The following is a 26,462-nucleotide window of genomic DNA, read 5'->3' on the forward strand; positions in this document are numbered from 1 at the left end:
TGTTTTTCAATACACTGTCTGGGTTTGTCATAGCTTTCCTGCCAAGAAGCAGTCACCTTCTGATTTCATGGTTGCAGTCACTGTCCACAGTGATTTTAGAGCCCAAGAAGAGGAACTCCCTCACTGCTTCCACCTTTTCCCCTTTATTTGCTATGAAGTAATGGGGCTGGATGCCATGATCTTATTTTTTTTTAATATTAGTTTTAAGTCGACTCTTTCACTCTCCTTCCACCCTTATCAAGAGAATCTTTAGTTCCTCTTCATTTTCTGCCATTAGAGTGGTATCATCTGCATATCTGAGGTTGTTGATGTTTCTTCCGCCTATCTTGATTCCAACTTGTAACATCCAGCCCAGCATTTCTGATGATGTGCTCAGCATATAGGTTAAACAGACAGGGTGACAGCAGACAGCCCTGTCGTACTCCTTTTTCAATCTTGAACCAATCAGTTGTTCCATACAAGGTTCTAACTGTTGCTTCTTGACCCACATACAGGTTTCTCAGGGGACACGTAAGATGGTCTGGTATTCTCATCTCTCAAGAGCTTTTTTCCACAATTTGTTATGATCCACACAGTCAGAGGCTTTAGTGGATCATGTTTTGTCAGAACTCTCCACTATCACCCATCTGTCTTGGGTGGCCCTACACAGCATGTCTCACAGCTTCATTGAGTTGCACAAGCCCTTTCGCCACAACAAGGCAGTGATCTGTGAAGATACATTGAAAATATTTTTATTACACCTAACTACTGAACGTGAATACCAAAGCTTTTGACCAGATAGTAAAGAAACTGCCTGCAATGTAGGAGACCCAGGTTTGATCCCTGGGTTGGAAAGATCCCCTGGAGAAGGGGCATGACAACCCACTCCAGTATTCTTGCCTGGAGAACTCAGTGGACAGAGGAGCCTGGTGGGCTACAGTCCACGGGGTCACAAAGTCACACACGACTGAGCGACTAACACTTAACTTAAATATACTCTGAACACTTACATTAGCCTAAAACGGGACAAAATCATCTAACACAAAGCCTATTTTATAATAAAGTATTTTATATCTCATGTACTGTATGGCAAGTGGTTGTAAGTGTATCAGTTGTTTACCCATAATCACTTCACTCCCACTAGCCAACATAATGGGAGTATTGTACTGCATATCACCAGCCTGGGAAAAGATCAAAAGTCAAATTCAAAGTCTAGTTTCTACTAAAGATCTATTGCTTTCGCACTATCATAAAGTTGAAAAATAGTCCAGCTGAACCATTGTAAGTTGGGGACTATCTGCATATATCACAATCTGGACTATCCATACCACACAAAACAAATAGCTAATATAATCTGAGTCTTTCAGATCCTCAGTTTTAAATAATGAAATGAATGGTAAATATCACTATAATCATTTTTGGGCCATACTTTTCTTTTTTTTCATACTTTTCTTTTACCTTAAAAAGGCAATTTAAACATGTAAGAAAACAGCTGGTCAACTTTCCAATTTTATGTGGTTCAGCAATTATTTTAGTATTCTATCCTCTTTGCCAAGAACGTATCTCCTGGTGCCACAAAATGGGTGATCCTATTTTTTCCTGAGCATTTCTCTTCATTAGTTTTTGTTGAGAACATTTAAGTTCTCACTTAGCAAATTTCAATTATACAATACAGTGTTATCAGCTTTAGTCACCATGTTATACATTAGATCCTCAAACCTTATTCAACTTGTGGTTGAAAGTTTATACCTTTTCACCAACCTCTCCATATCTCCCCCATCTCCTAGTCCTGGCAGCTACTTTTCTGCAACTTTTCTGTGAATCTTCCCTTTTGGCTGAATGCTCCTCCACTGTGTGTGTGTATAAACACATTTTGTGCACACTTGCATCAGCTGAAGAACACTTTGTTTCCATACACCAGCTATTGTGAATAATGTTGCTGTGAAAATGGGAGTGCAGATGTCTTTGAGATAACAATTTTGTTTCCTTTGGATATATACCCCGAAGACAGATTGCTGGATCATATAGTAGTTCTGTTTTTAATTTCTTGAGGAACCTTCATACAGTTTTCCATAGTGGCTGTACAAGTTTACATTCTCACCAAAAGTCTACAAGAATTTTCTTTTCTCCACATCCTCACCAGCATGTTCTCTCTCTTGTTTTTTTCATAATAGATACCCTAACAGGTTTTGAGGTGATACCTCACTGTATTTTTGATTTGTAGCTCTTTGATGATTAATGATGTTGCACACTTTTCATATTCTTGTTAGCCACTTATAGGTCTTCTTTGGGAAAAGTGTCTATTGAGGACTTTTGCCTATTTTAAAAATGAATTATTTGGGGGTTTTTTTGGTATTGTATTTCTATGAGATCCTTGTATATTTTGATGTTACTCCCTTTTTGGATATATGGTTTGCAGGTATTTTCTCCCATAGGTTTCATTTTTATTTTGTTGACGGTTTCCTGTGTAGAAGCTTTTTAGTTTTATGTAGTCCCACTTGTTTTTATTTTTGGTTTTGTTACCTTTGCTTTTGTTGTCAAATCCAAAAAATCAACATGAAGACTAATATCAAGGGGCTTATTCCCTACATTTTCTTCTAGTTTTATGGTTTTGGGTCTCATGTTCAAGTCTGTCTGTCTTGAGTTAGTTTTGGGTATGGCATAAGACAGAAGCTTGGTTTCATCCTTTACATGTTGACTGTCCAGTTTCCCAACACTATTTATTAAACAGACTATCCTTTTCTCATTGTATATTCTTGGCTTTGTCAAAAATTAGTTACCCATATTAATAAAAACAAACCAGTGGGTTTTTATTGGAGTATAAGTGCTTTACACTGTTGTCTTTCTGCTGTACAGCAAAGTGAATCAGCTGTATTACATATATCCCTCCTCCCTGGACCTCGCTCTCACCCACTGCCCACCATCCCAGCCATCTAGGTAATTACAGAGCACTGCCCTGAGCTCCCCGTGCTACACATATACAGCAGCTTCCCACTGGCTGGCTGTTTTCCATATGGCAGTATATATGTGTGAAATCCTCATCTCCCAATCTGTCCCACCCTTCCTTTCCCCCACTGTGTCCACATGCTTGTTCTCTTTGTCTGTGTCTCTATTTCTGCCCTGCAAATAGGTTCATCTGCACCATCTTTCTGGATTCCACAATATGTGTCATTATACGATATTTGTTTTTCTGACTGACTTCACTCTGTATGACACACTCTGGAGCCGTCCACACCTCTATGCTGCTGCTGCTAAGTCGCTTCAGTCGGGTCCGACTCTGTGCGACCCCATAGACAGCAGCCCACCAGGCTCCTCCATCTACATCTCTATAAATGACTCAATTTTGTTCATTTTTTATGGCTGAGTAATATTCCATTACATACATGTACCGCATCTTTATACCTTTATCTGTTGATGGACATTTAGGTTGCTTCCATCCCCTGGATACTGTAAACAGTGCTGCAGTGAACATTGTAGTACATGTGTGTTTTTGAATTATGGTTTTCTCAGGGTATATGCCCAGGAGTGGGATGGCTGGGTCATATGGTAATTCTATATTAGGTCTTTTAAAGGGGCCTCCATTTTTTTTTTTTTTTTTTTTTGAGCAAATGTCTATTTAGGTTTTTTGCCCATTTTTTTGATTAGACTGTTTTAATGTTGAGCTTCAAGAGCTGTTTGTATATTTTGAAGATTAATCCTTTGTTAGTTGCTTCATTTGTAAATATTTTCTCCCATTCTGAGGGTTGTCTTTTCATCTTATGGTTTCCTTTGCTGTGCAGAAGCTTTTTAGTTTAATTAGGTCCCATTTGTTTATTTTCATTACTCTAGGATATAGGTCACAAAAAGATCTTGCTGTGATTTATCTCAGAGTGTTTTTCCTGTGTGTTCCTCTAAGAGTTTTATATAGTGTCTGGTCTTACGTTTAGGTCTTTGATCCATCTTGAGTTTATTTTTGTGTATGGTGTTAGGGAGTGTTCTAATTTCATTCTTTTAAATGTAGCTGTCCAGTTTCCCCAGCACCACTTATTGAAGAGATTATCTTTTCTCCTTTGTGTATTCTTGCCTCCTTTGTCATAGATTAGGTCACCATAGGCACAGGGTTAGGGTAGGTGTGTGGGTTTATCTCTGTGCCGTCTATCCTGTACCACTGATGTATATTTCTGTCTTTGTGCCAGTCCCATAGTCTTGATTCCTGTAGCTTATAGTATAGTCTGAAGTCAGGGAGCCTGATTCCTCCAGCTCTGTTTTCCTTTCTCAAGATAGCTTTGGTTATTAGGATCTTTCATGTTTCCATATTAATGGTAAAACTTTTTGTTCTAATTAGTAAACAAACCAATGGGTTTATTTCTGGCCTCTCTATTTTTTTTTCATGCCAGTGCCATACTGTTCTGATTATTATCACTTTGCAATATCCCTTCAGCTTTGTTTGTTTATTTCTCTCTTTTTCCAAGATTGCTTTGGCTATCTGGGATTTTCAGACTGTTTTTTCTATTTCAGTGAAAAATGCCATCAGAATTTTGAAAGGTTTTATATTGGATATGTAGATCACTTTAGGTGGTATGGACATTCTAACAGTATTAAATTCTTCCAATCATGAACATGGGCTTCCCAGGCAGTGCTAGTGGTAAAGTCAGGAGATGTAAGAGACTTGGGTTTGATCCCTGGGTTAGGAAGATCTCTGGAGGAGGGCACAGCAGTCCACTCCAGTGTTCTTGCCTGGAGAATCTCAAGGACAGAGGAACCTGGCAGGCTACAGTCTATAGGTCACAAAGAGTCAGATACAACTGAAGCAACTTAGCATGCAATCATGAATACAAAATATCTTTCCATTTATTTGTGTCTCCTTCAGTTTCTTCCATCAGTGTCTTCTAGTTTTCAGTGTATAGATCTTTCATTTTCTTGGTTAAATTTACAACTAGCGCTTTATTCTTTTTGATGCTATTGTATATGGAATTGTTAATTGCTATTTTTGATAGTTTGCTGGTTGGTGTACAGAGTTACAACTGATTTTTGTATAGTGATTTTGTTGCCTATGATTTTACTGAAATAGTTTATTCTTAACAGTTTTTAGGTGGCATCTTTAGGGTTTTCTATATGTAATATCATGTCATCTGAAAATAGAGATGACATTGGAAGTGACTTGGTTTTCACTAAATCCATTTCTCTCGGATAGATCTAGATGACTTTGATAACATGAGTGCCAGTTTAGTCATGAGTGTTTAGTATTACTTCACGAACATATTCTATAATGCATTTTCCAGTTACTCATTCTGCTTTTATATCATATACAGTGATATTAGATATGGTCGCTGTCTGTCTTAATGTAGATTTGTGGCTTTTTTCTAGCTTCCTTTTGGGAGAAGACCTATATTCCTACACAGGTGCATATAGACAGGCTTCTCTTCTTCCTCAGTATGAGAAAAAATAATATTGTGGGCTACTGGCTTAGGTGGGCTTTCGGATAACACTGTCCACATGTGTATTAAGTTACCTGGATTGTAGAATTGTACGTAAATGTGTTTCCCCATGTTCTGATTCCAAGCAGAAAATACTTTATAATCCTGTTTCTTCATGTAGTTACATCTAAAGTTATCTTTAAATTTCTTATGAAACAGGGGCTTTATAATCAATTCTGGGATATATGGGTTTAGGCTGAGTGAATGAAAAAAACGTAAAATAGGTTTCATTCCTTCCAGTGAAAATACTGATGAAAGTAACAGAAAATTAAATTAACAAAATGGAAAATTATATTCCATAGGGTACAGTTAAGAGTCAGTGAACAGTTACATAGTGGCACATTTCTGTTCAATATATAGAAGAATTTTCCAATTTTCTGAGCTATATAAAGTATATTACTTATATTTCTGGCATCCTCAGATAACTCAGAAAATAAATATTGGTTATTAGTGATAACCTCAAGTCATATTTTTCTAATTCTAGCTGACTTAGTGACAGTTCAAGTATTCTAACAATAAAAATTATGTAACTGTGAGGGTCATTCCAGTTGGCCCTCAAGTAAGCACTGACTTGAACGGCACAGGTTTGAACCACTTATAAGTGGCTTTTTCCAATAAAATGTACTAAAGTACTATACAGTTCACAGTTGGTTGAATCTGAGGCAGAACTGTGGATACAGAGGGCTGACTGTAAAGTTACGTGTGGATTTTCAACTGTGTGGGGCATGTATGTCTGTCATGCTGTTCAAGGATGAACTGTATTTTCATTTGGTTGCATTTAATTTTGGCCAACTTTCTGCTGAATCTATCACTCATTATAATCAGGAACTACTGTAATTTCAAATAAAAAGGGCACCCTGTTACCTGAACATAAAATAAACCACCTGAAAAATGTTTCCAACTGGTAGAAAGCAGTGCTGTTCATTCTTATTATTTCTCCAGTGTCTTTAAAATTTTCTCTGGATTCTCTGTCTGGATAGAAAATACAAGAAACAATAATAGTGTTCATCTTAATCATTAACAAAGAGGGCCTTCCATTAACTTGCGGATTACCTCTATAAGTAATATAGATGGCCCATTTACTGAGAGAATATACTAATGTCAACAGAGAGTAGTATAGTTTTGCAAATATTTTTAGTCTTACCAGCAAGATACTACAAAAACCCAACATATGTTCATCCACTTTCCTCTTTTTTAAATGAGGAAATTTTGAGCACAAGGAAGCAGTTTTAAATTGCATTAACGCTTACTAGCATCTGCCTAAGGGTCACTCACCATCTATTGACTTGCTGTATCTCTGAGCTATATATAAGACAGAGTTAAGCAAAAAATTCATGATAATAAAATAAATCCCCACCATAAAGTATCACCAGACCATAGATTATACTGTGAAAAACCAGTTCCCTTCATGAATAAAACATCCATGGTATTCAGAGTGGATGTCATTGTAACTAGTAACTTGAAAGTGGATCTGTCCTTTAGGTAAGATATAAGGTTCTGATGAGTGAGTAGAAATTACAAACTCAGTACATTAGTAATAGTGGACACTAAATAAGATCCAGGAAAAACAAAAGAATGGTAAACGGGAGTCTATATAGAAAATGTTTCATGTAGTCTGCAAGTATGCTTGGCTTGAATGAATCACTGAGGAAGAGGAATAGTGTTCAGTGAAAGCTTAATGAGATGCTGAATATTTCTGTGGTTCAAGTAGTCAAACGAAAGCAACCACTGCTAGAGCTCTGTGAAATGATTAGCCCCATGGATTGGCCAGTATCTTGAGACATGAAATACTTAGCTCTCAAATTTGTCTCCCTGTCACCCAGAACCTCAGAAAACCAAAATATTTCACTTTGAAGATAATATCTGATCTAGGCACAACAAACAAATAGTGCTGCCTACATACAGGGTTAAAAATAAAGTCTCTGCTAAACCAAGATGATGGTGTAACTTAAATAAGAGTCAGACAATCTGGGTTCTAGTCCCAGGTTGCTGTTAACTAGCTTTGTGGCCTGTGATGTAATTATTATAGAGATTTACAATTGTGTAATGGTTCATAATAACAAAGTATTTTCATAATGCTTTCATATGTCACCCCCCAGCTGCCCACTGAAATTCAGATGATAGACAAGGAAACTGAAGCTCAGAGTGATATGGGGACCTACAGAATCACACGGCCCATAAATGGTGGTGGTAGGACACCAAAGCCAGGTTTTCTTTTAAATTTTGTTCTCTTCCCACTTCTTTATCCATAAAACAAAAGAGTACACTAATGATTTATTTTTAGATCAAATATTTTGTGATTTACTAGATATGACATTATTTACTTTTTGGCCACACCATGTGGCTTGTGGAATCTTAGTTCCCCAACCAGGGACTGAACTTGGGCCCTCTGCAGTGAGAGTGCAGAGTTCTAACCACTGGACCAACAGGGAATTCCCTAGGTGTGATATTCTTAATGAAATAGCTTTCATTTCAGTTGAATCACCAAAGATTTATTAAGTATTGACTTGGCCTATCACTGTACTGAGAACAGTGGTGTACATATAATAGTGGTCCCCAAGCTTTTTGATACCAGGGACAGGTTTTGTGGAAGACAATATTTCTGTGCATGGGTTGGGGGGATGGTTTGGGGATGGTTTAAGTGCATTACATTTATTGTACACTTTATTTCTGTTAGTATGACATCAGCTTCCCCTCAGATTATCAGGCTTTAGGTCCAGGAGATTGGGGATTCCTGATATAAAAGTCTAGTGTTATCCACCTCAAGAAGCTTCCAATGTGGTTACTTCTTGCATACTTGTTCGACAGATTTCAAATTAACTAGGACTATTGCCTATAAGAAAGAAAATCATTGTTTATTGCTTTAAAAGTTTTTTACTTCAATATCAGTGTTGGCTAAAGAAAGGAAAAGCGCGATCAAAAACAGGCTTACACATTGACAATGTGGGAGTTTGGCCTCACCTCTCAAGAAGGCCAGTTCTGCACTGCTTTACCTGAGTTACTGCCACTCACCAACTAGGTGAATTTAGCAGATTCAAGCCCTTTGTACTTTGATTTCCCCAGTGTGTGTCAGAGGGATCTGTGGGTGATACCTGTCACCCTGCTGAAGTGTATGCAGGCTGAGTAAATACCTTGTTCATCTCTCTTCATTATTCTGTTTGCCCCACCTTAAGCTGTGTCCTCTGTGGAGGAAGACCCAGATGAAAGAAGGACCAAATGAGAGGAGGACAGGGGTCTGTAAGCAGTTATTCCTTTGCTAGAACAATCAAATCAGCCCTCAAGGCCCTTTGACAGGAAAATATAGACAGCAAACATACTAATAGATGGCTCTAGAAATCCTCTAGTAAAGCTGTCTTTGTTGAGGGGATGGTCTGGCAAGTGTTTCAATAGAGGCTGAAGGTTCCTGCTGCCTTCCTGACCTAGAGATCCGCTGCCAGTACCTTACTGTTTTGATTACTGTAGCTTTATAACATTTTGAAAACAGGACATGTGATGTCTCCAAACTTTGTTCTCTCTCAACATTGTTTTGGCTACTTGGGATCTATTGTGGTTCCATACAAATTTTAGGACTGTTTTTCTATTTCTGTAAATCAATAAAGCTTTTATAATAAAAATTAAGAAGGAGGTAGACCTATATATATACACTGACATGGAAAGATACTAAAAGTAACATGTTTTGTCTTTAAATTTCTAAGTGTTTTTAAAATGAAGGTAATACATATACATTAACTTTTAAAAAAGCAGTTTACAACAAGGGCTTCTGATGAAAAACCATGTACCCTACACTCAAGAGGCATGCATTTTTGTCCAGTCCTTTAAAAAATTTTTTTTTCTGAGGACTGTTTTTTTTAACTATTAAAAAAATTGAATTATAGTATGTTTACAATGTTGTGTTGGTTTTGGGTGTACAGCAAAGTGACCCAGTTATACATATATATATTTTTTTCAGATTCCTTTCCATTATAGATTATTACAAGATATTAAATATAGTTCCCTGTGCTATCCAGTAGGTCATTTATTTTATAGATCATAGTGTGTTTGTTAATCTGAAGCTCCTAATTTATCCCCCTCCCTCACTATTCCCTTTGGTAACCATGTGTTTGTTATCTATGTCTATGAGTCTATTTGTTTTGTAAATAAGTTCATTTATACAATTTTCTAAGATTCCACATATTAAGTGATATCATATTTGTCTGACTTCACTTAATATGCTGATGTCTAGGTTCACCTATGGTTTTGCAAATGGCATTATTTGTCATTCTCTTTTATGGCTTAGTAATAGTCCATTTGTGTACACATATCACATCTCTATTCATCTATCAACGGACCCTTAGATTGCTTCTGTGTCTTGGCTATTATAAACAGAGCTGCTATACAGTGGCAGTTTTCACCATGAGACAGCGTGGGTAAAGTATCACCTTCAGGTGAGTTACAGTGCTTTATTTCTTTTACCAGCTACCTATCACTGAATAAGAAATCACCCTAGAAATTATCTTAAAACAGTAAACATTATTATTTTAAAAAACTAAAAAAAATAGTGCTGCTATGAACATTGGAGTGCATGTAAATAGTGCTATGAACACTGGATGCATGAATCTTTTTGAACTATAGTTTTTGTCTGTTCTGGATATATGGCCAGGAGTGGGACTGCAGGCTCATATGGCAGTTCTGTTTTTAGTTTTTTAAGGAACTGCCATACTGTTCTCAAAGAAGTTGTTCGTCTCGCGAAGAACTAGAGCCTCTTGATGAAAGTGAAAGAGGAGAGTGAAAAAGTTGGCTTAAAACTCAACATTCAGAAAACAAAGATCATGGCATCTGGTCCCATCACTTCATGGCAAATAGATGGGGAAACAGTGGAAACAGTGTCAGACTTTATTTTCTTGGGCTCCAAAATCACTGCAGATGGTGACTGCAGCCATGAAATTAAAAGACGCTTGCTCCTTGGAAGAAAAGCTATGACCAACCTAGACAGCATATTAAAAAGCAGAGACATTACTTTGCCAACAAAGGTCTGTCTAGTCAAAGCTGTGGTTTTTCCAGTAGTCATGTATGGATGTGAAAGTTGGACTGTAAAGAAAGCTGAGCACTGAAGAATTGATGCTTTTGAACTGTGGTATTGGAGAAGACTCTTGAGAGTCCCTTGGATTACAAGGAGATCAAACACCAGTCCATCCTAAAGGAATTCAGTCCTGAATAGTCACTGGAAGAACTGAGGTCGAAGCTGAAACTCCAATATTTTGGCCACCTAATGCAAAGAACTGACTCATCTGAAAAGACCCTGATGCTGGGAAAGATTGAAGGCAGGAGGAGAAGGGGATGACAAAGGATGAGATTGTGGGATGGTATCACAGACTTGATGGACATGAGTTTGAGTAAGCTCCAGGAGCTGGTGATGGACAGGGAAGCCTGGTGTGCTTCAGTCCATGGGGTGGCAAAGAGTCAGACATGACTGAGCAACTGAACAGATACTGTTCTCCATAGTGGCTGTATAAATTTACATTCCCACCAACAGTGCAAGAGGGGTCCCTCTTCTTCACATCCTCTCCATAATCATTTGTAGGCTTTTTAATGATGGCTATTCTGACTGGTGTGAGGTGATACCTCATTGTAGTTCTGATTTGCATTTCTCCAATAGTGAGACTGAGCATCTGTTCATGTGCCTATTGGCCATCAGTATGTTCACAGTACTGGTTACAAGTACACACACCCAACTAACATGCTTATTCAACCTGTATTTCCCACCTCTACCAATAACCCCTGGTCTAAACTACCACTGTCTCTTGTGAGGACAACTGAAATAGCCTCTTGCTTGGCCTACTTTCCTGCTCCCACAGTTGCCCCGCCACAGCATCTTCTCCACAAAGAAGTCAGAATGACGTTTTAGATCTTGTACTCTTTTGCTCAAACCTTTCCTGTCTCACTCAGAGTAAAATTCAAAATCTTTACCTTGACCAGAGAGGTCCTACCTGCATGGTCCTCCACTGCCTTTTGGCCTCATCTTCTCTAATCCCCTCCTGCTCGGCCACATTGCCCTCCTTGCTGCGCTCTGCATGCTCCAAGCACGCTCCTGCCTCAGAGCCTTTGCAAGCACTGTTTTTTTCACCTGGAGCACTCTTTCTCACACAACCTCACTCCCTCAGTTGCTCTGTGTGTCTACTCAGATATTACCTCTGAGAGAGGACTTTCCTCAGAATTTCACTTGAACCTCTTACTCTGCTTTTTCTTCATGGACCCTGTCACTATCTACAGTTTCTCTTTTACTCCATATGTTCAGTTTCTTTCCGTCATGCTTCTCTGCCATTCTTTAGGGCAACTATCCCCATCTGCATGGTTGCGGCTATTGCTGGTCCAGCCCTGGAAGGGAAAGGGAGGAAGAGCTCCCAGCAACACAGGGAGCTGTGTGTTACTTCACTCACGGTCCTCTGAGAAGAAGCTGGTGACTGAGCCACTGCAGAGCTCAGAGCGCTGGGAAGGGCAGTGTTTCTGGACAAGTATGGGCCTGCCTTCTCTATTACCAGACAAGGAGAGGACGTATTTGATGGACAACTTGTGATGTCTTCCACAGTTGATTTAAAAAATTGAAAATCCATTCATAAAACATGTAAGATCTCACATAACTGCAATCTGGTAAACGATACTCACTATAAAGACAAGTACTGCACTGTGATCATGTTTCTTGTCACTAAAATTATTAGTAACAATATAATTAATAATTAAAATAATTAGTGATAATTATTAGAGACTATTAGCACTATTAGGTTCTTCTGCTGTTTCTATCATTCCGTTTGTTAGTACACAGGCAGACTGTGGTTTTTTAAGTTGAAGGCTTGTGGCTACTCACTCCACCCAAGAAAGTTTATGGGTACCCTTTTCCCAGTAGCATCTGCTCATTTTGTGTCTCTGTGCCACACTTTGCTAATTTTCACAATATTTCAAACAATTTCATTATATTTGGTAATGGTGATCTTTGATGTTACTACTGCAGAAAGGATTATGATTCATTGAAGGCTCAGATGATAGTTTGCGTTTTTTAGCAATAAATTATTTTTAGTTAAGGTATGTGCGTTTTTTGGATATACTATTGCACAGTTAACAGACAACATATAATGGAAACATAACTTTTACATGCGTTGGAAAACCAGAAAATTTGTATGGGTCACTTTACTGTGGTATCTGCTTTAATCTGGTGGCCTGAAATTGAGTCCGAGATATGGCTGACCTTAAATCTGGACTGTGGTTTTCTGTTTGTGGAGTTTATAGTTGGTTTTTGTTCACACATATGAATTTCTGCAGCTTCTCTCTCAGTCTTGTTCTCTGGATCCAACATGGACTTCCTGCACTCTTCACCAGCCGTATCACAGTAGGGACTCGGGATTTCTATTCACTGGGCTTGGTCCACTTTTTCGAGTGTTCCGTGTCTTCCTCTGTATTGATTTATCCCTCATTTCCTGGAGTGCCATCTCAGGAAACCTTCTAGAATGGGCAGAGTCCTCCCTCTATGTGTTTACCACCGGAATCGCTCTGTTCCAGATTCAGGACCGCTTTCCCTTGAGGGCTGAGGCCACGGTTCCCTTGTCTCGGAATCCCGTGCTGCTAAGTGCTTAGCTGTGACTCTGACCTGCCTGCCTTTGGAGAGTTTTTCTCCTGAGAAGCTTTAAAGGGCTTCTTAGGTGGTCTCAGTGTTCATGAAGCTCCCCAGGATCTTTTCCAGGTGTTCTACCTCACTTAAGAAGGCTCTCACAAGTTGGCCTCAGGTGTTTGTTCTTTCCTTCATCCTGGAGAACTTGTCTCTTTTATTGAATAATGCCCTCATGTCTGTTTTCTGTGTCTCTCTCACTGGAACTAGCTTTTGGACTGATTCCCTGTATTTCTTCTCTTTTCTATAGTGTTTTAAAATTATTTGTCTTTTATTCTGCTCTCGGGGATTTTCCCGTACAGCTTCAACCATTGTACTTCATTTATTTGGATACTTATTTTTGTTCTCCTTTTGTTCACAGCACACTTTTGTTTCTCTCAACTTTTTAGATGTTAGAAGGCAGGTATAATCCTACTTAAAGATATCCAATTAACAAAACACTAAGAATTCTGTAATACTTTTACTGTGATACATAAATGTAAGAATCCTAAATGACAAATCAAATTCAGTTTATTAAAATAACATATGATCAAGTAAAGTTTATCTTGGAAATACAAAGGGGGACCTTGGTAATATATTCATCCTTATTAGGTCATATGAGAAAAGTTAAAACTATTTTTAAAATTTCACTTCTATTCCTGAACACAACTGTAATAAAATCAGAACTATAAGAATTAAAGTGAAGAAAATTTCCCTAGCATAATAATGTATTTCTCATATCAGACTGATACTAGAATTGATCAGACATTGGGTTTTCTTATTAAAATGTTGAGCAAAAAGTCTAATCACTATTATTTGCAATATAATATTTCTTTGGAGTTGTTAGCTAATACATTCAAAGATAACAAAAGAAAGATAAAATAGCAAAGCATCTGCAGAAGGTAAGATTATCCTTAAATGGTAATGAATTATTACAAACTATTCAAAATGAGGCCAATAAGGAGGTAAGTTACAGCAATCAGTGCACTAGCACTTTTCACTTATTTGATGAGCAATGATGAAAAACAAAAAATCTTGTTTAGAGACTATGAGAAAGTGTCGTCTCTCACACCACCAGGGACATTGTATATTGTTATAGCCTCTCTGGAGGCCAATTTTAGAGTCACCAAAGGTTCTAAAAACATCCATATTCTTGAATCAAGCAGCTCTATTCCTAGCCCTACAAGCTAAGGAAATACATAAATGAAAAGATGAATGAATTTTTTATAAAAAAAAAAATCCCAATAAAATTGCAAAAAAAGAAACACTTAAGTGACAATCAGTTGGGTGCCCCTTAATTATTGCGAGACAACATGGGAGTGTGTAGGTGTTTGGAACAATGATGTAGATCTTTGTTGCCATGGAAGAAGCCTAAGCCTGTGTTTCACAGCAAAGAGAAAAGGGCAGAATACAAACTAATACTGTTAAAATTATGTAACTGTGTGCCTGTATAAGAAGACTGAAGTCAGGAATGACACATAACAGATGTGTGTGAGGGCAAGATTTGGGAACACATTATTATCTATTACTATCGGATTAAAATTTATTAGGTTAGCTAGTGACTCATCTAGCAAGAAGAAAGGAATAAAGGACCCATTCCTTTCTAAAATTTAATACCTTTAAGGGTTGTAAGGGTGAGAGAGGGAGGAAGAGGAACATAGACAAGGCTGGTTGTCAAGAGAACTTTTCACATACTTTATATGAGCAACGATGAGAGACAAAAAATGTTCTGTGTTTGAGACGATGAGGACCTTTACAACTGTGGAGTAGTAGTTTGCCTCTAAAAGTCACAGCAATAACATGTTTGCCAAAGTATGAGTTAAATTACTAATTTCTTCTCTGGATAAATATGTGGAAAGTTATTTGTTAAATTTGTAATTTGTTAAAAAATTAATGCAAAGTATATTTAAACTGAAACACCTACTTTGAAATATTTTAAATGTTAATATATGTCTTTCAGCATTATATATATATATATATGCACACACTATATACTTAGTTCACTGATAAAAGTCTTATTTTCTATTCAATAAGTCACTTATATGTTATTATGACAATTGTTTCAAAAAATGTAAGTTCCCCCAACAAATATCTCCTCTCTAGTTGTGGCTATAGAAAATCAGGAATTTTATTATACTCTTTCTTTTTCACCTGCATATGGGAGAGTTATCTAACTGCACACCTCTCATATTGGCACTAAGCTAATTACTAAAGTCTGTTTAAATCTATCTACCTATCTTTTGTTTTGCTGCCTACCTGGGCCTTTTCCAAGCAGGCAGAAAATCTCCAATTGGTCTGTTATCACAACCAGAATGCAAGAGATTATGATTCTGGAGAGAAGCAGAATCAGTTTACATCCTTTTCAGGCAAGAAAAAAGGATACTACTTCACAAGCAAGAAATCTGAGGCTCCCTGACCTTAATTTAAAAAACCTGCAGCTAATAATCACATTAAAATTGGTTTTACATGCCAGACAGTTTTTGTTTCCTCTGTTGTTTTTACAATTTGAGTGTCCTTTTGGTTACCAAAATTATTTGCTGAAAGGCATATAGTAATATTTAAAGTATTTCATCTGTAATAAGGTTAAGTCTTATAGTTTAGGTATATTTAAGTTAAAATTTTTTGTATTTTTTTAAATAAAGCTAGTAACATTCTTTGTATTTATCCAGATTAGAACCTAGCAATTTAACTCATAATTATGACAATACAGAAAACTCCTTGAGGAGCAAAATGAGTTTTTCATTGTAATCTGTCAACCCAAATAAGGAACATATACATTCCACCATGGGTACACTCTAACCCCTCCCTAAAAAAGGTCAATTGTTTCTTGAAGGAAAGAGAGCTCTGCCTGAAGCTACACATTTAGCAAGAAAACAGGTCAAAGAACAGATGTGCAGAGCTGAAGAGAATTGGTACAGGTGATCTGGTCAGTATACAGAGGCTCCAGTGACAGCAAACTGAACTTGGTTTCTTTTCAACAGTGGAATACTTAAGGACAACAAATCTAATTAACACCATAAGGCAAAATAAGTGATCTTCTAAAGGGTGGTTAGCTTTCACTTAACATTCTACTAAAGGAACTGTATTAGCCAGACCCATTTCAGCTGCTCCAGTATAACTCGCTATTCCACTAAATAAGTTCTGTCTTCAGACACTTCTCTTTTAGAGAGAGTAGCTTACAGTTTGTGTGTATGTTACTGAAATGAAACGTTCAGTCCAGCTATGGAGATGATGCTCACAAAATGAAAATACAATGTGAGTCTATATATGTGTATACTAAGAGAAAAGTTACCGTGGCACTTTCAGTGCCCCCAAAGTTTAGGCTTAACTAAGTATTTATTTCCAAGATACTTTTGGTATTAATGAAAATATAACTAAATACTTGGGGGAAAAAAATCTCACAGTCATGTTTGCTACTTCCATGATAAAAGTAAAAAATACCTATTAATATTATAGTCATGGAATCATTCTCCCTTGGGTAAGTCTAAGAGAAGAAAAAAATTATGGGATGAATTTGCAGAAGTGTGAAAAGATGTCTTTATCTACACCAAGGCTGCTCTTTACAATTACCTCAATTTTCTAGATCTATGATACTAAACAGCAATCCCAAGGCTCTGTTGGTTACGTGTATATTAGCATCTCCCGGAAGAAGGAAATGGCAACCCACTCCAGTATTCTTGCCTAAAAAATTCCATGGACAAAGAAGCCTGGCAGGCGTAGTGTCTGTGGTGTCTCAGAAAAGTTGGACATGACATAGTGACTAAGCAACAACAATATTAGTGTTTAAACTTTCATCTCTCTCCTCTTGAGAATAAAGGCTAAGATTTTAATGACAATACATTAAAATACTGCTCTACTTTTTATCTGCAATTGGGCACTATTAAAAGTTAAAGGCAGTCCTCTCTTCAAAGGAGACACTTATCAGCCAATTGAACTGTAAGTTTTGGGGCCCTTTTAAACCAATGACTGTTTTATAACTCTCAAAGTATTTCAGCAGTTTTTAATAACAGTAGTTATAGAGAGGACCATAGTACTTAAAACATCAGTAACCATGGAACATCTTTAATCTGGTCAGATTACTGATAAGGCAAAGGCATTATTAACTTATCTTTACAAACAACCTTACAACACGATAATAAAATACATATACCCTAACATTCTTAGCAGAAGAGAAAAGCCATCAGGTTACCTTTTCTAGTCACTTAAGATAACTGGTCTTATCTTGAAAAAGCGAAAAAACAAAACCCCAAAGTTATAAACATAAAAGCAAGGGCTGACTTACCACATGATCAGACTTTAACTCTTAACATAATTAAAACATCTCACGAAAATTTTTAAGTCTTTTAAATGTGATTTTAAAAAGACCTACTATATGGTAGTAAATACATTAATATACAATTTGAAATTCTCAAAGCAGCTCCTGTCCAAATAAAAAATGACAAGAATGTTTTGTTTCTGAATTAAAAAATGGAAAAGTTGACTGTGAAAAATAACATTTATGCAACAGGTGGGTTTTTGTTTTTTTTTTGGTAGTTGTGCTTATTGATCATTTTGCAGGGTTTTAAAACTGTTCATTATCAAAGACCCAAAAGGATAGTAATAGAATTGAATGTGAGAAATCTGAATCTTTGATTTCAGTAACTCTTTCAATATTTTAGATCTATAGGATTTATTTTAAAGTAAATTTAGTAAAGAATATTTAGTCATTTATGAAAATAAGGATCATATTGATGAAAATAAAGATGTCTCCATTTCAAATTAAACATTTACTGAATATTTTAGTACATACCTGGTGATGTAGTGGGTACTTTTGTAAGATTCTCTGCCCTAAATTTCCAGTGTTAAATCTAAAACTTTCCAGACAGACATTTGGTTTTTTAAATGGTAGGTATGACTAATCGTTTATATTAAATTATATAGGATTATATATTATTTTTACTTACAGTATATATAAACAATTATTTTATATATAATTACAAAGTTATATGCATATAAATTTTTTTTGTTGAACAATGTGTGAAAATGAATAGTAGGTATCATGTTTTAAATAAAAACATAGTTGGAAAATTGCTCATTTAACTAATGCAAACCACCAGTCTACCTATAGCAGTGTGTACTTCAATGTTAAGAAGATCCAGCTGAAATATAACTAATTCTGATCAGAGAACTAGTGGATTAGCCAAATATTCATTTGGATTTTTCCATAACATCTTACGAACTTTTGGGCCAACCCAATATTTTTTCCCATAGCTAAAGGGGTCACTCTAAACACAAAAGCTAGCGTTGTTTTTCTATGATTAGGTTATAGTAGCTTAAGTCTTCAAACACTAGAATTCGTCACACAGCTGTTAACTGTAGGCCAGGGGACCGGCTGACATCTACTTCTTGCCTATTTCGTTAATGGTTTACTTCCAGGTCCTAAAAGGACTGGAGCCTTTCTCCAAAGATAATGTTGGCTGTGCCTATGTCTGCCTTCTACATAGGTGGCTCTTTCTGGTTTGTCACTCTCCACGCAATGCAGATCTGAATGAACTCACATCTGTCACGGATCGACCCAATTCGTGGGCAATCTTTTCCCATCGACCTGGGGTCCCTCCTGGGAACTTCACCATACTTCTTGTCAGCTGGCTGAGGTCCTCTTCTGTCCATTCAGGTGCCTGAAGAACATTAAAGAACAATAATGTTTGCTAAAACATTTAATAAGCCTGTGAAATTAAGTATTAGCATCATGCTTTCTGCAAAAATAACAATGTTAAAATGTATCTGATAGTCTGAATGAAGGTCTGGGTTGCATCTTTACCGTTATGAATGTATGTTAGAATGAACATCGTTAGAATGTTCCCATATGTACTAAACAATGAAGAAGCAGTATTGGGAACCCAAGCTTTTAAAGACATTTAAAAAAAAAGGTAAGACAGTCGTTTGGAAGTGCATTGTGTGTCACAGATACCTCATGTGAGGTTCCTATAGAAGGTCTCGAAGTTTTTCAGAAGTTTTTCGCTTTTTTAATGTAAATGAAAATGTGAACAAGTAAATGTACTAATTCCAAATCAGAACTGAGACAGAATTTTTTGTTCATTCTACCTAAATCTAAAAATCATGTTTTCAAGAAGTTAAATTTAGCAAGTGCTAGCATTCATAAAACTTGAGAACAGAAATAGAAACTCCTGCAACCAAGACTTAAACCATCTGATCCATGCAAAGAAAGCAACACTTCCTTTTTGAGAAGGTAAACAGCTTCTTAAAAATTGGTCAAATGGTTACATGAATATGGAAATACCTCAAAGATTGTAAAAATCTTATTTGCAAAACCCAAAATTATAAAAGTGGGCATATTCTCTGCATTTTATTGAGCATTACCACTTGGTGAGAGCCAAAGCTGAGAAAAGCAAAAGAGCATCATCAAATAACAAATAATGACACTACAATTATTTTGCGTTACAGCACTGGTTCCTACCAGAGGCAGTAGCCATGCTGGTGTTATACTAGACTCTAGGAGTCAGCAGCGAGATGGAGGAAGCCACCTTATTTTCCTTTAATTAAAAAGACAGAAGGAAGGAAGGAAACCTTTGAGACAAATACCTTTTCTAATCACCATTTCCGATAATGAACAGGCATACATCAGGCCGTTTGCATTACAGAACCATCAGCACAGAACAACAGTCGGAGGTGAGTGACCCCAGGGACTATCTCTGCAGCCCCAGCACAGCGTCTCCCTGACACTAATCCTCCCTGTCATTCTCCCACTGCGCTCTAACCACACTGACATCCGCCCGCCTCACTGCAAGCTTAACGGGCCCTTCCTGACTTCTTACTGTCTCCCCCAATCAATGGTTCAAGCGTGCTCTTTTCACCATGTCCAAATGGCAGCTTCACTCAGAATCAAAGTGCGCTGCCCCTGTTAAAGGGCTTTCCGAAAGGCTCCCCTATTTGCATTCATTTGCAAAGCAAACTACTTTTATTCACTTTGTTCTGCTATCAAGAATGTTCCCTGAAGCAGATAAATTGGCATAAATACAACCTGCCACTTAAGAGTCAGTAAATAATAGCCAATAGTAGGGAGGATTTTATCAATCATTCTATTTTGTATCCACTAAAAGCTGAAAGCCTCAAACATATTCATCAGTACGACCCTTATGAAACATGCATAAATTCACTTCTATAAAGAAGGTGGCCTACACTGAGTATCGTAGTTTCTTTGATATTTAATGAATATCAGAAATCTAACTCTCCATAACAGATCATTTAAGCATGTACACTGAAAATTATTTTTTTACTTTTTGCTTATTTGTTTTTACTTTAGGGGAAAAGTATTATTCAGATGTTATTTAGAGGGACATAATTGGATTTTCTAGGAAATCATTTTTGCTAAAAAGCTGCAACTTTAATAATTATACTGATTGGTAACAGAAACGCATGCACTACGGAGACTTTATATATGCTTAATAGTCTAGAGTCGTACCATAAAAAGCATTTAGTTGATGCTGCACAGAGATACAGTATTCAAACCATCCATCAGTGCAATTTCACAGTAAATCAAATCATCTTATTTCTGTATTAATTATAACAAACATTCTTGGAGCAAACAAAATTGTCTAAAATGTTAAAAAATATATGCCATTGTTTCACACAGTAAACTAAAATAACATTTTTAATAGATTGGCCTTCCAAATATGTTGCATGTATGAACAATGGGCATTAAGACTTAACCTAATTTTAATTCCTTGTTAATGAGTCTAAAAGGACTGTGTCACTTTTTCTGGAAAGGGAAAAATTTAAATTAAATATTTAGCTATCCTAAAAATCATCAACTACTTTGAAAATCTTTCCCTTTAATTTCACTGTTATTTCTCAGCCATGATTTTATTATTTTTAAAAAACTAGATCAGTAATGACTAGACCATAATCTGAAATCTTTGAAGAGAGTCCTTTTAGCAGTTCGTTATTCTCTGTTCCAGCCGTACAGCACTTTGCTGACTAATTTCTCAGTAACAGTGGGTTGTGTCTTTAGGAGCAACAGAGCCTTCTGCGATCCAGCTACCACGGCAGCCGTGCGGGTGGCCACGGTGTGAATGTCTTCTCCTTGTTCTAACCTGGAGCCAGCTGTAGCTGTGAAAGTCAAACGAATGCAGAAGGATACTGCTTTGCCACTTAAAACCACGCATGTGCAATATTACTGAGACACTGGGCCAAAAATTCACCTCTACAGCAAAGCAATGGAAGATACCACATGGTGTGGGGACAGCTGTTGTGACTACACAGCATTCCAGTTTTGCATCAGAAAAGCTGTGCTCTGGGAATAAATCTGCATACTGGATAAAAATAAAAGTTTTCAAAATATTTAATATTTTTATGTGATAGATTCCAAAATAGATCTACTAAAGTAAGAGCTGATATAATATTTCAATTGTATTGTTTCTACCCCTTTGGGATAGATTTTTGCCATAAAACGAGCTATGTTCAAAGATTTAGTGCCTGTGAAAATCCGTAATATTCTTGGGGATAGGAGTTGGATGTAGGGAAAGCATGCTATATTTTTAAAGTAACCTATATACACCTTGGGACTTACCTATAGCTCAGATGGTAAAGAATCTGCCTGCAATGCAGGAAACCTGGGTTTGATCCCTGGGTCAGGAAGATTCCCTGGAGAAGGGAAAGGCTACCCACTCCAGGATTCTTGCCTGGAGAATTCCATGGACAGAAGAGCCTGGCAGGTCACAGTCCATGGGATCGCAGAGTTGGATGTGACTAAGTGACTGATACATAGACACACACCTTTCCCCTCACAGAGTTAGACTATAAAATGTTAATTATAAGCTATCATGCAATTTATTTGGTACTAAAAACTTATAACCCAATTAAAAGAAAAATGTTAAATGTACTTATTGCCTTTTCATACTTTAATGACAAAGTCTATTTCTGTTTAATAAATAGTAGTGAAACTAATGAATATTTGTTGAAATAAGTTATTAATGATCCTTATTTAGGCAATTACAGACCTTACAATTTTGGAATGAACAATTTTTAGATTCAACTAAACTCATAAATGCTCAGATTTTACCTAAGAAATAATATCCTTACATAGCAGCAACCAGTTAAAAATATCAGATATATATCTAATAATGTAGATGGTGTATCTAATGATCCAGTAGCCAGCTACCTTCTAATTCTATAATCGGTACTGACACTGTGTTTTAGAATATGTATTTGGCTTTCAGCTATTAAATTTTCATTTCCAAATTTGAAAATTGAGCAGTTAATTGACTATATATGTGGATAAATAGTATATTAAAAAATCAAACAACAAAATTAAAAACAAATCACTTCACAAATGTCTTTTCACTCTTAGGAAAAGAAACTCTTCTTTGAAGAAAAGCTTGCAACCTGTCCTAAGGTATTACCAAAATGTTGTGACCCTTGAGGAGCATCACTGTGACCAGGAAGGTCTCCTTGTCTATGATTTAGCTATCTTGCCAAAAGAGAGATGCCCTCTGGATCAGTGATCGTAAAGTGGGGTCCAGTGCCAACCAGCGAACCAGTTTTTTTAGCCTCCTGTGACACAGTTCAGAAACTTACAGCAATCGAACACTGCCACTACCACGAAGTACAGGCTCTTCCTTTAGAGAATATAAGCCAGTTGTGTTAGCTGTCAAACTAGCAAGGTGAGTCACACCAAATGCGAGCTCCAGTCCTATCCAGCATGAAAGGATGACAGCTTGGTCAACTTTTAAAACCTGGTCCTTTACTATAGATGATTTGAGGAACACTGCTCAAGACAATGCAAATAGTTAAAAAAAAAAATTTTTTTTAAAGCAGTAGTAAATGGGCCCTTGAGAAATGGACTCAAAGAGGTTTGATCTGTTCCTTTTCAAAATATTTTATGCCACTAAGTGTTGGGGGGATTCAGCTTCTAGAAAAAGATTCAGTTCAGTTCAGTTCAGTCGCTCAGTCGTGTCCGACTCTTTGCGACCCCATGAATCGCAGCATGCTAGGCCTCCCTGTCCATCACCAACTCCCGGAGTCCACCCAAACTCATGTCCATCGAGTCGGTGATGCCATCCAGCCATCTCATCCTCTGTCGTCCCCTTCTCCTCCTGCCCCCAATCCCTCCCAGCATCAGAGTCTTTTCCAATGAGTCAACTCTTCACATGAGGTGGCCAAAGTACTGGAGTTTCAGCTTCAGCATCATTCCCTCCAAAGAAATCCTAGGGCTGATCGCCTTCAGAATGGACTGGTTGGATCTCCTTGCAGTCCAAGGGACTCTCAAGAGTCTTCTCCAACACCACAGTTCAAAAGCATCAATTCTTCGGCGCTCAGCCTTCTTCACAGTCCAACTCTCACATCCATTCATGACCACTGGAAAAACCATAGCCTTGACTAGATGGACCTTTGCTGGCAAAGTAATGTCTCTGCTTTTGAATATGCTATCTAGGTTGGTCATAACTTTCTTTCCAAGGAGTAAGCATCTTTTAATTTCATGGCTGCAATCACCATCTGCAGTGATTTTGAAGCCCAAAAAATAAAGTCTGACACTGTTTCCACTGTTTCCCCATCTATTTCCCATGAACTGATGGGAACAGATGCCATGATCTTAGTTTTCTGAATGTTGAGATTTAAGCCAACTTTTTCACTCTCCTCTTTCACTTTCATCAAGAGGCTTTTTAGTTCCTCTTTACTTTCAGCCATCATAAGATAATGGTATATGCACTGGACTGTAGGAGGAAAAGCCATCTCCGAGGAGGCTGTCATAAGCTTCGTCTTATGTGACATTCTACTTTTGAATGTACTTAAACCATCTAAAAAGAGTGTTGGTCTATGTAGAGATAAAGAAGCCGTTCTGTTCAAAGATGGTCATGAATGGTGGTGAGGGAGGCAGTAAGAGTTAACAGATTCTGTAGGATACAGAAAAACATGCACTATCTAGTATATGTATAAATTATACAGTTAGTGTTTTTAAAAATGAGGTAATATATACTCATACTTGTTCATAGGTGCATTAAAAAATGTCAGGTGATTATAGTAACTAGTTTGGAGGGGTTGGGAGTGGCAAACAGGTGGAGATGTAAAGATCTTTACATCTAAGTTTCTGAGTCAGTGAATGCAGTCCTAACCATTTAAAAGTTTCTATACACTCAACACACAAAATGCCTCGAAGTCTGGATGTGATCTGTGCGGAGTCTTGTCCTCACTTAAACCTGCATGGCCTTAGTAAAGGACTGGGCAGAGGGAACAGCGAAGTGCAGAGCGCCTGTCAGTGGGGCACGTCTGTCTGGTTCTGTCTGAGGAACGAGAGGACCCGGGTGGCTGGAGCAAAGCGAGCAAAGCAAGCAAAGGTGGCAGGGGCAGGAGACAAGGCCCGGTGGGTAGGAGCTAAAGTCACAGAAGGGCCAGAGCCCACTGCAAGGGCTGGGATTCATTAACCCTGCCTGACACGCGATGTCATGGGAGAACTTGTTTTTTTACCCCTTTCAGTTGGTTGAGTGCTTATTTTCCTAATTGGGGAAGGCTGATTTACAAGACTGTGGGCCGAGGGGACCCACATAAGTGAGTGCACTGACAGTGCTGATAGCTCAGTCCTGCAAGACACCCACAGAGTCATCTTCCTTCCAAGGTAGAGTGAAACCAGGTGTAGGGACACAGGTGGCCCATGACAACCACATCTGGAACCACAGATAATTTGGTTTGTGACAACTTACTGCAGAGCCCCAACAGTTGAGCAATGAGGAGTAAGATGGGGGTGTGAGAAGAATCTACGTCTTTAATGAGAGTACTAATCTCTGCCTTTCTTATTCCTTCACTCAGCTTCTGTGGCCATTCAGAAAGGAGTAATCATAAATAAATGTAATCAAGGGGATGGGATATGTTTGTCCAGAAATGTTTTTACATGGAAAAATGTGTGAAGTCTTACTCGAAACTATGATATACAATATTCAAATTGTAACCCAGTGTGTTCTAGAATCATCTTCGTAATTTAATATTGTAATAAAGAGCTGGCTCCATCTTATGTTATCTGATTGCCGAGAGCGCTGAAGTCTCACTTCTCTCTCTTCCCCTTATGCGCCACATCTGGCTAAGCTTTTCAGGAAGCCTGGGAGATGGAAACCTTGCAAGTCCCTCCCTGTGTATGAGAACCCTTATCCCCGCCCCACTCCACAATAAAAAGCCCCAAGCAGCCTCCTTTTCTTGCTCTCTCAAGTAATTTTGGGGCCAACAGGGAAAGCCTCTTTTGTATCATCTTGGTGTGCATGACATCAGTCCTGACACTGGAACAAAATTTCGGGTGTGGAGGTGGTGATCCTGTCCCCGCTAGGTGGCCACAGCAGGTGGCACTAGAAGCAGGACATTCGAGGGGTCACCGCTACCTGGGGTTTGCTTCTCTTGCTTTGGTGTACTGCCTGATGCTGCATTTGCTGAGTTCTACCAAGCCTCTGTCATAGATTTAACCCACCACAGTTAGAAGCATCAATGACTGGTGTTTACAGAGAGGGTATGGGATCAGGGCCCTCCCTGAAGCAGCTCTGGGTCCTGCATCTTAGCCCAGATTCATTTGTGTCTTAGACTGAATTGTGTGTCTTGATTGATGGACTCAGAAAGACCTTGTGACCTACTGGTTGTGTGTCTCCACCAGGCATTGGTCCTGAAGAGGACTTTGGGGATTTCCCTGGTGGTCCCCAATGCAGGGGGTACAGGTTCCATCCCTGGTCAAGGAACTAGATCCCATATGCCACAACTAAGACTTGGCACACCACAACTAAAGATCCCTTATGCGGCAGCTAAGATCCAGAGAAGCCAAATACATAAATACTGAAAGACAAAGAGGGCCCAGGGGAAAAGACAGATTGCATAGACCCACAGGGTGGTCACTTGTTTGGGAGACCAGCAGTTCCCGTTTGAAGAGCTAAATTACTGAGATTCACACTCCTGAAAGTAAACAGCTCACTAGGACCCTGTAAGATGCTTTTCCTGCATCTGCTGCCTATGTGTCTTGATCCTCGGATCAGACGATTAGAGAAACACCCATGGCATCCCTGTGGTGCAGCCAAGTTGAAAATACAACCAGTGTCATGGCCAAGGACCCTACTCCTGATCACACTGATTTGTGGCTCTGGAGGAAGAAATTTATAAATGTGAGCAGTGCAGAGAAGACCTCTCTCAAGAATATCCAGTAAACACCACCACCACCACAAAACAAACAACCTAAAACAACCAAACCAGAACAAACAAAACACCCTGACACATGGGGAGTTCACTTGCCTACCAGGGTTGCTGGAACGGATTTGCTTAAACAGGAGAAGTCTGTCTCCTCACAGTTCTGGAGGCTCGATCTACAAGATCAAGGTGTCACCAGGGCTGGTTCCTGATAAGGCCTCTCCTCCCAGCTTGCACATGGTCTCCTCGCTGCATCCTCACTG

General features: G+C 38.1%; 1 protein-coding gene across 1 annotated transcript in view; it reads right to left on the minus strand.

The window, feature by feature from the left end:
• Positions 1-26,462, minus strand: part of DNAJC1 (DnaJ heat shock protein family (Hsp40) member C1) — a 190,381-nt gene that overhangs the window by 18,062 nt on the left and 145,857 nt on the right. Inside the window, exon 9 of the mRNA XM_052651016.1 lies at positions 18,588-18,707. Within this exon, the coding sequence (XP_052506976.1) occupies positions 18,588-18,707 (120 nt within the window). The remainder of the gene's footprint in view (positions 1-18,587; positions 18,708-26,462) is intronic.

The sequence above is a fragment of the Budorcas taxicolor genome, chromosome 13 (assembly GCF_023091745.1).
Source record: "Budorcas taxicolor isolate Tak-1 chromosome 13, Takin1.1, whole genome shotgun sequence".
NCBI lineage: Eukaryota > Metazoa > Chordata > Mammalia > Artiodactyla > Bovidae > Budorcas > Budorcas taxicolor.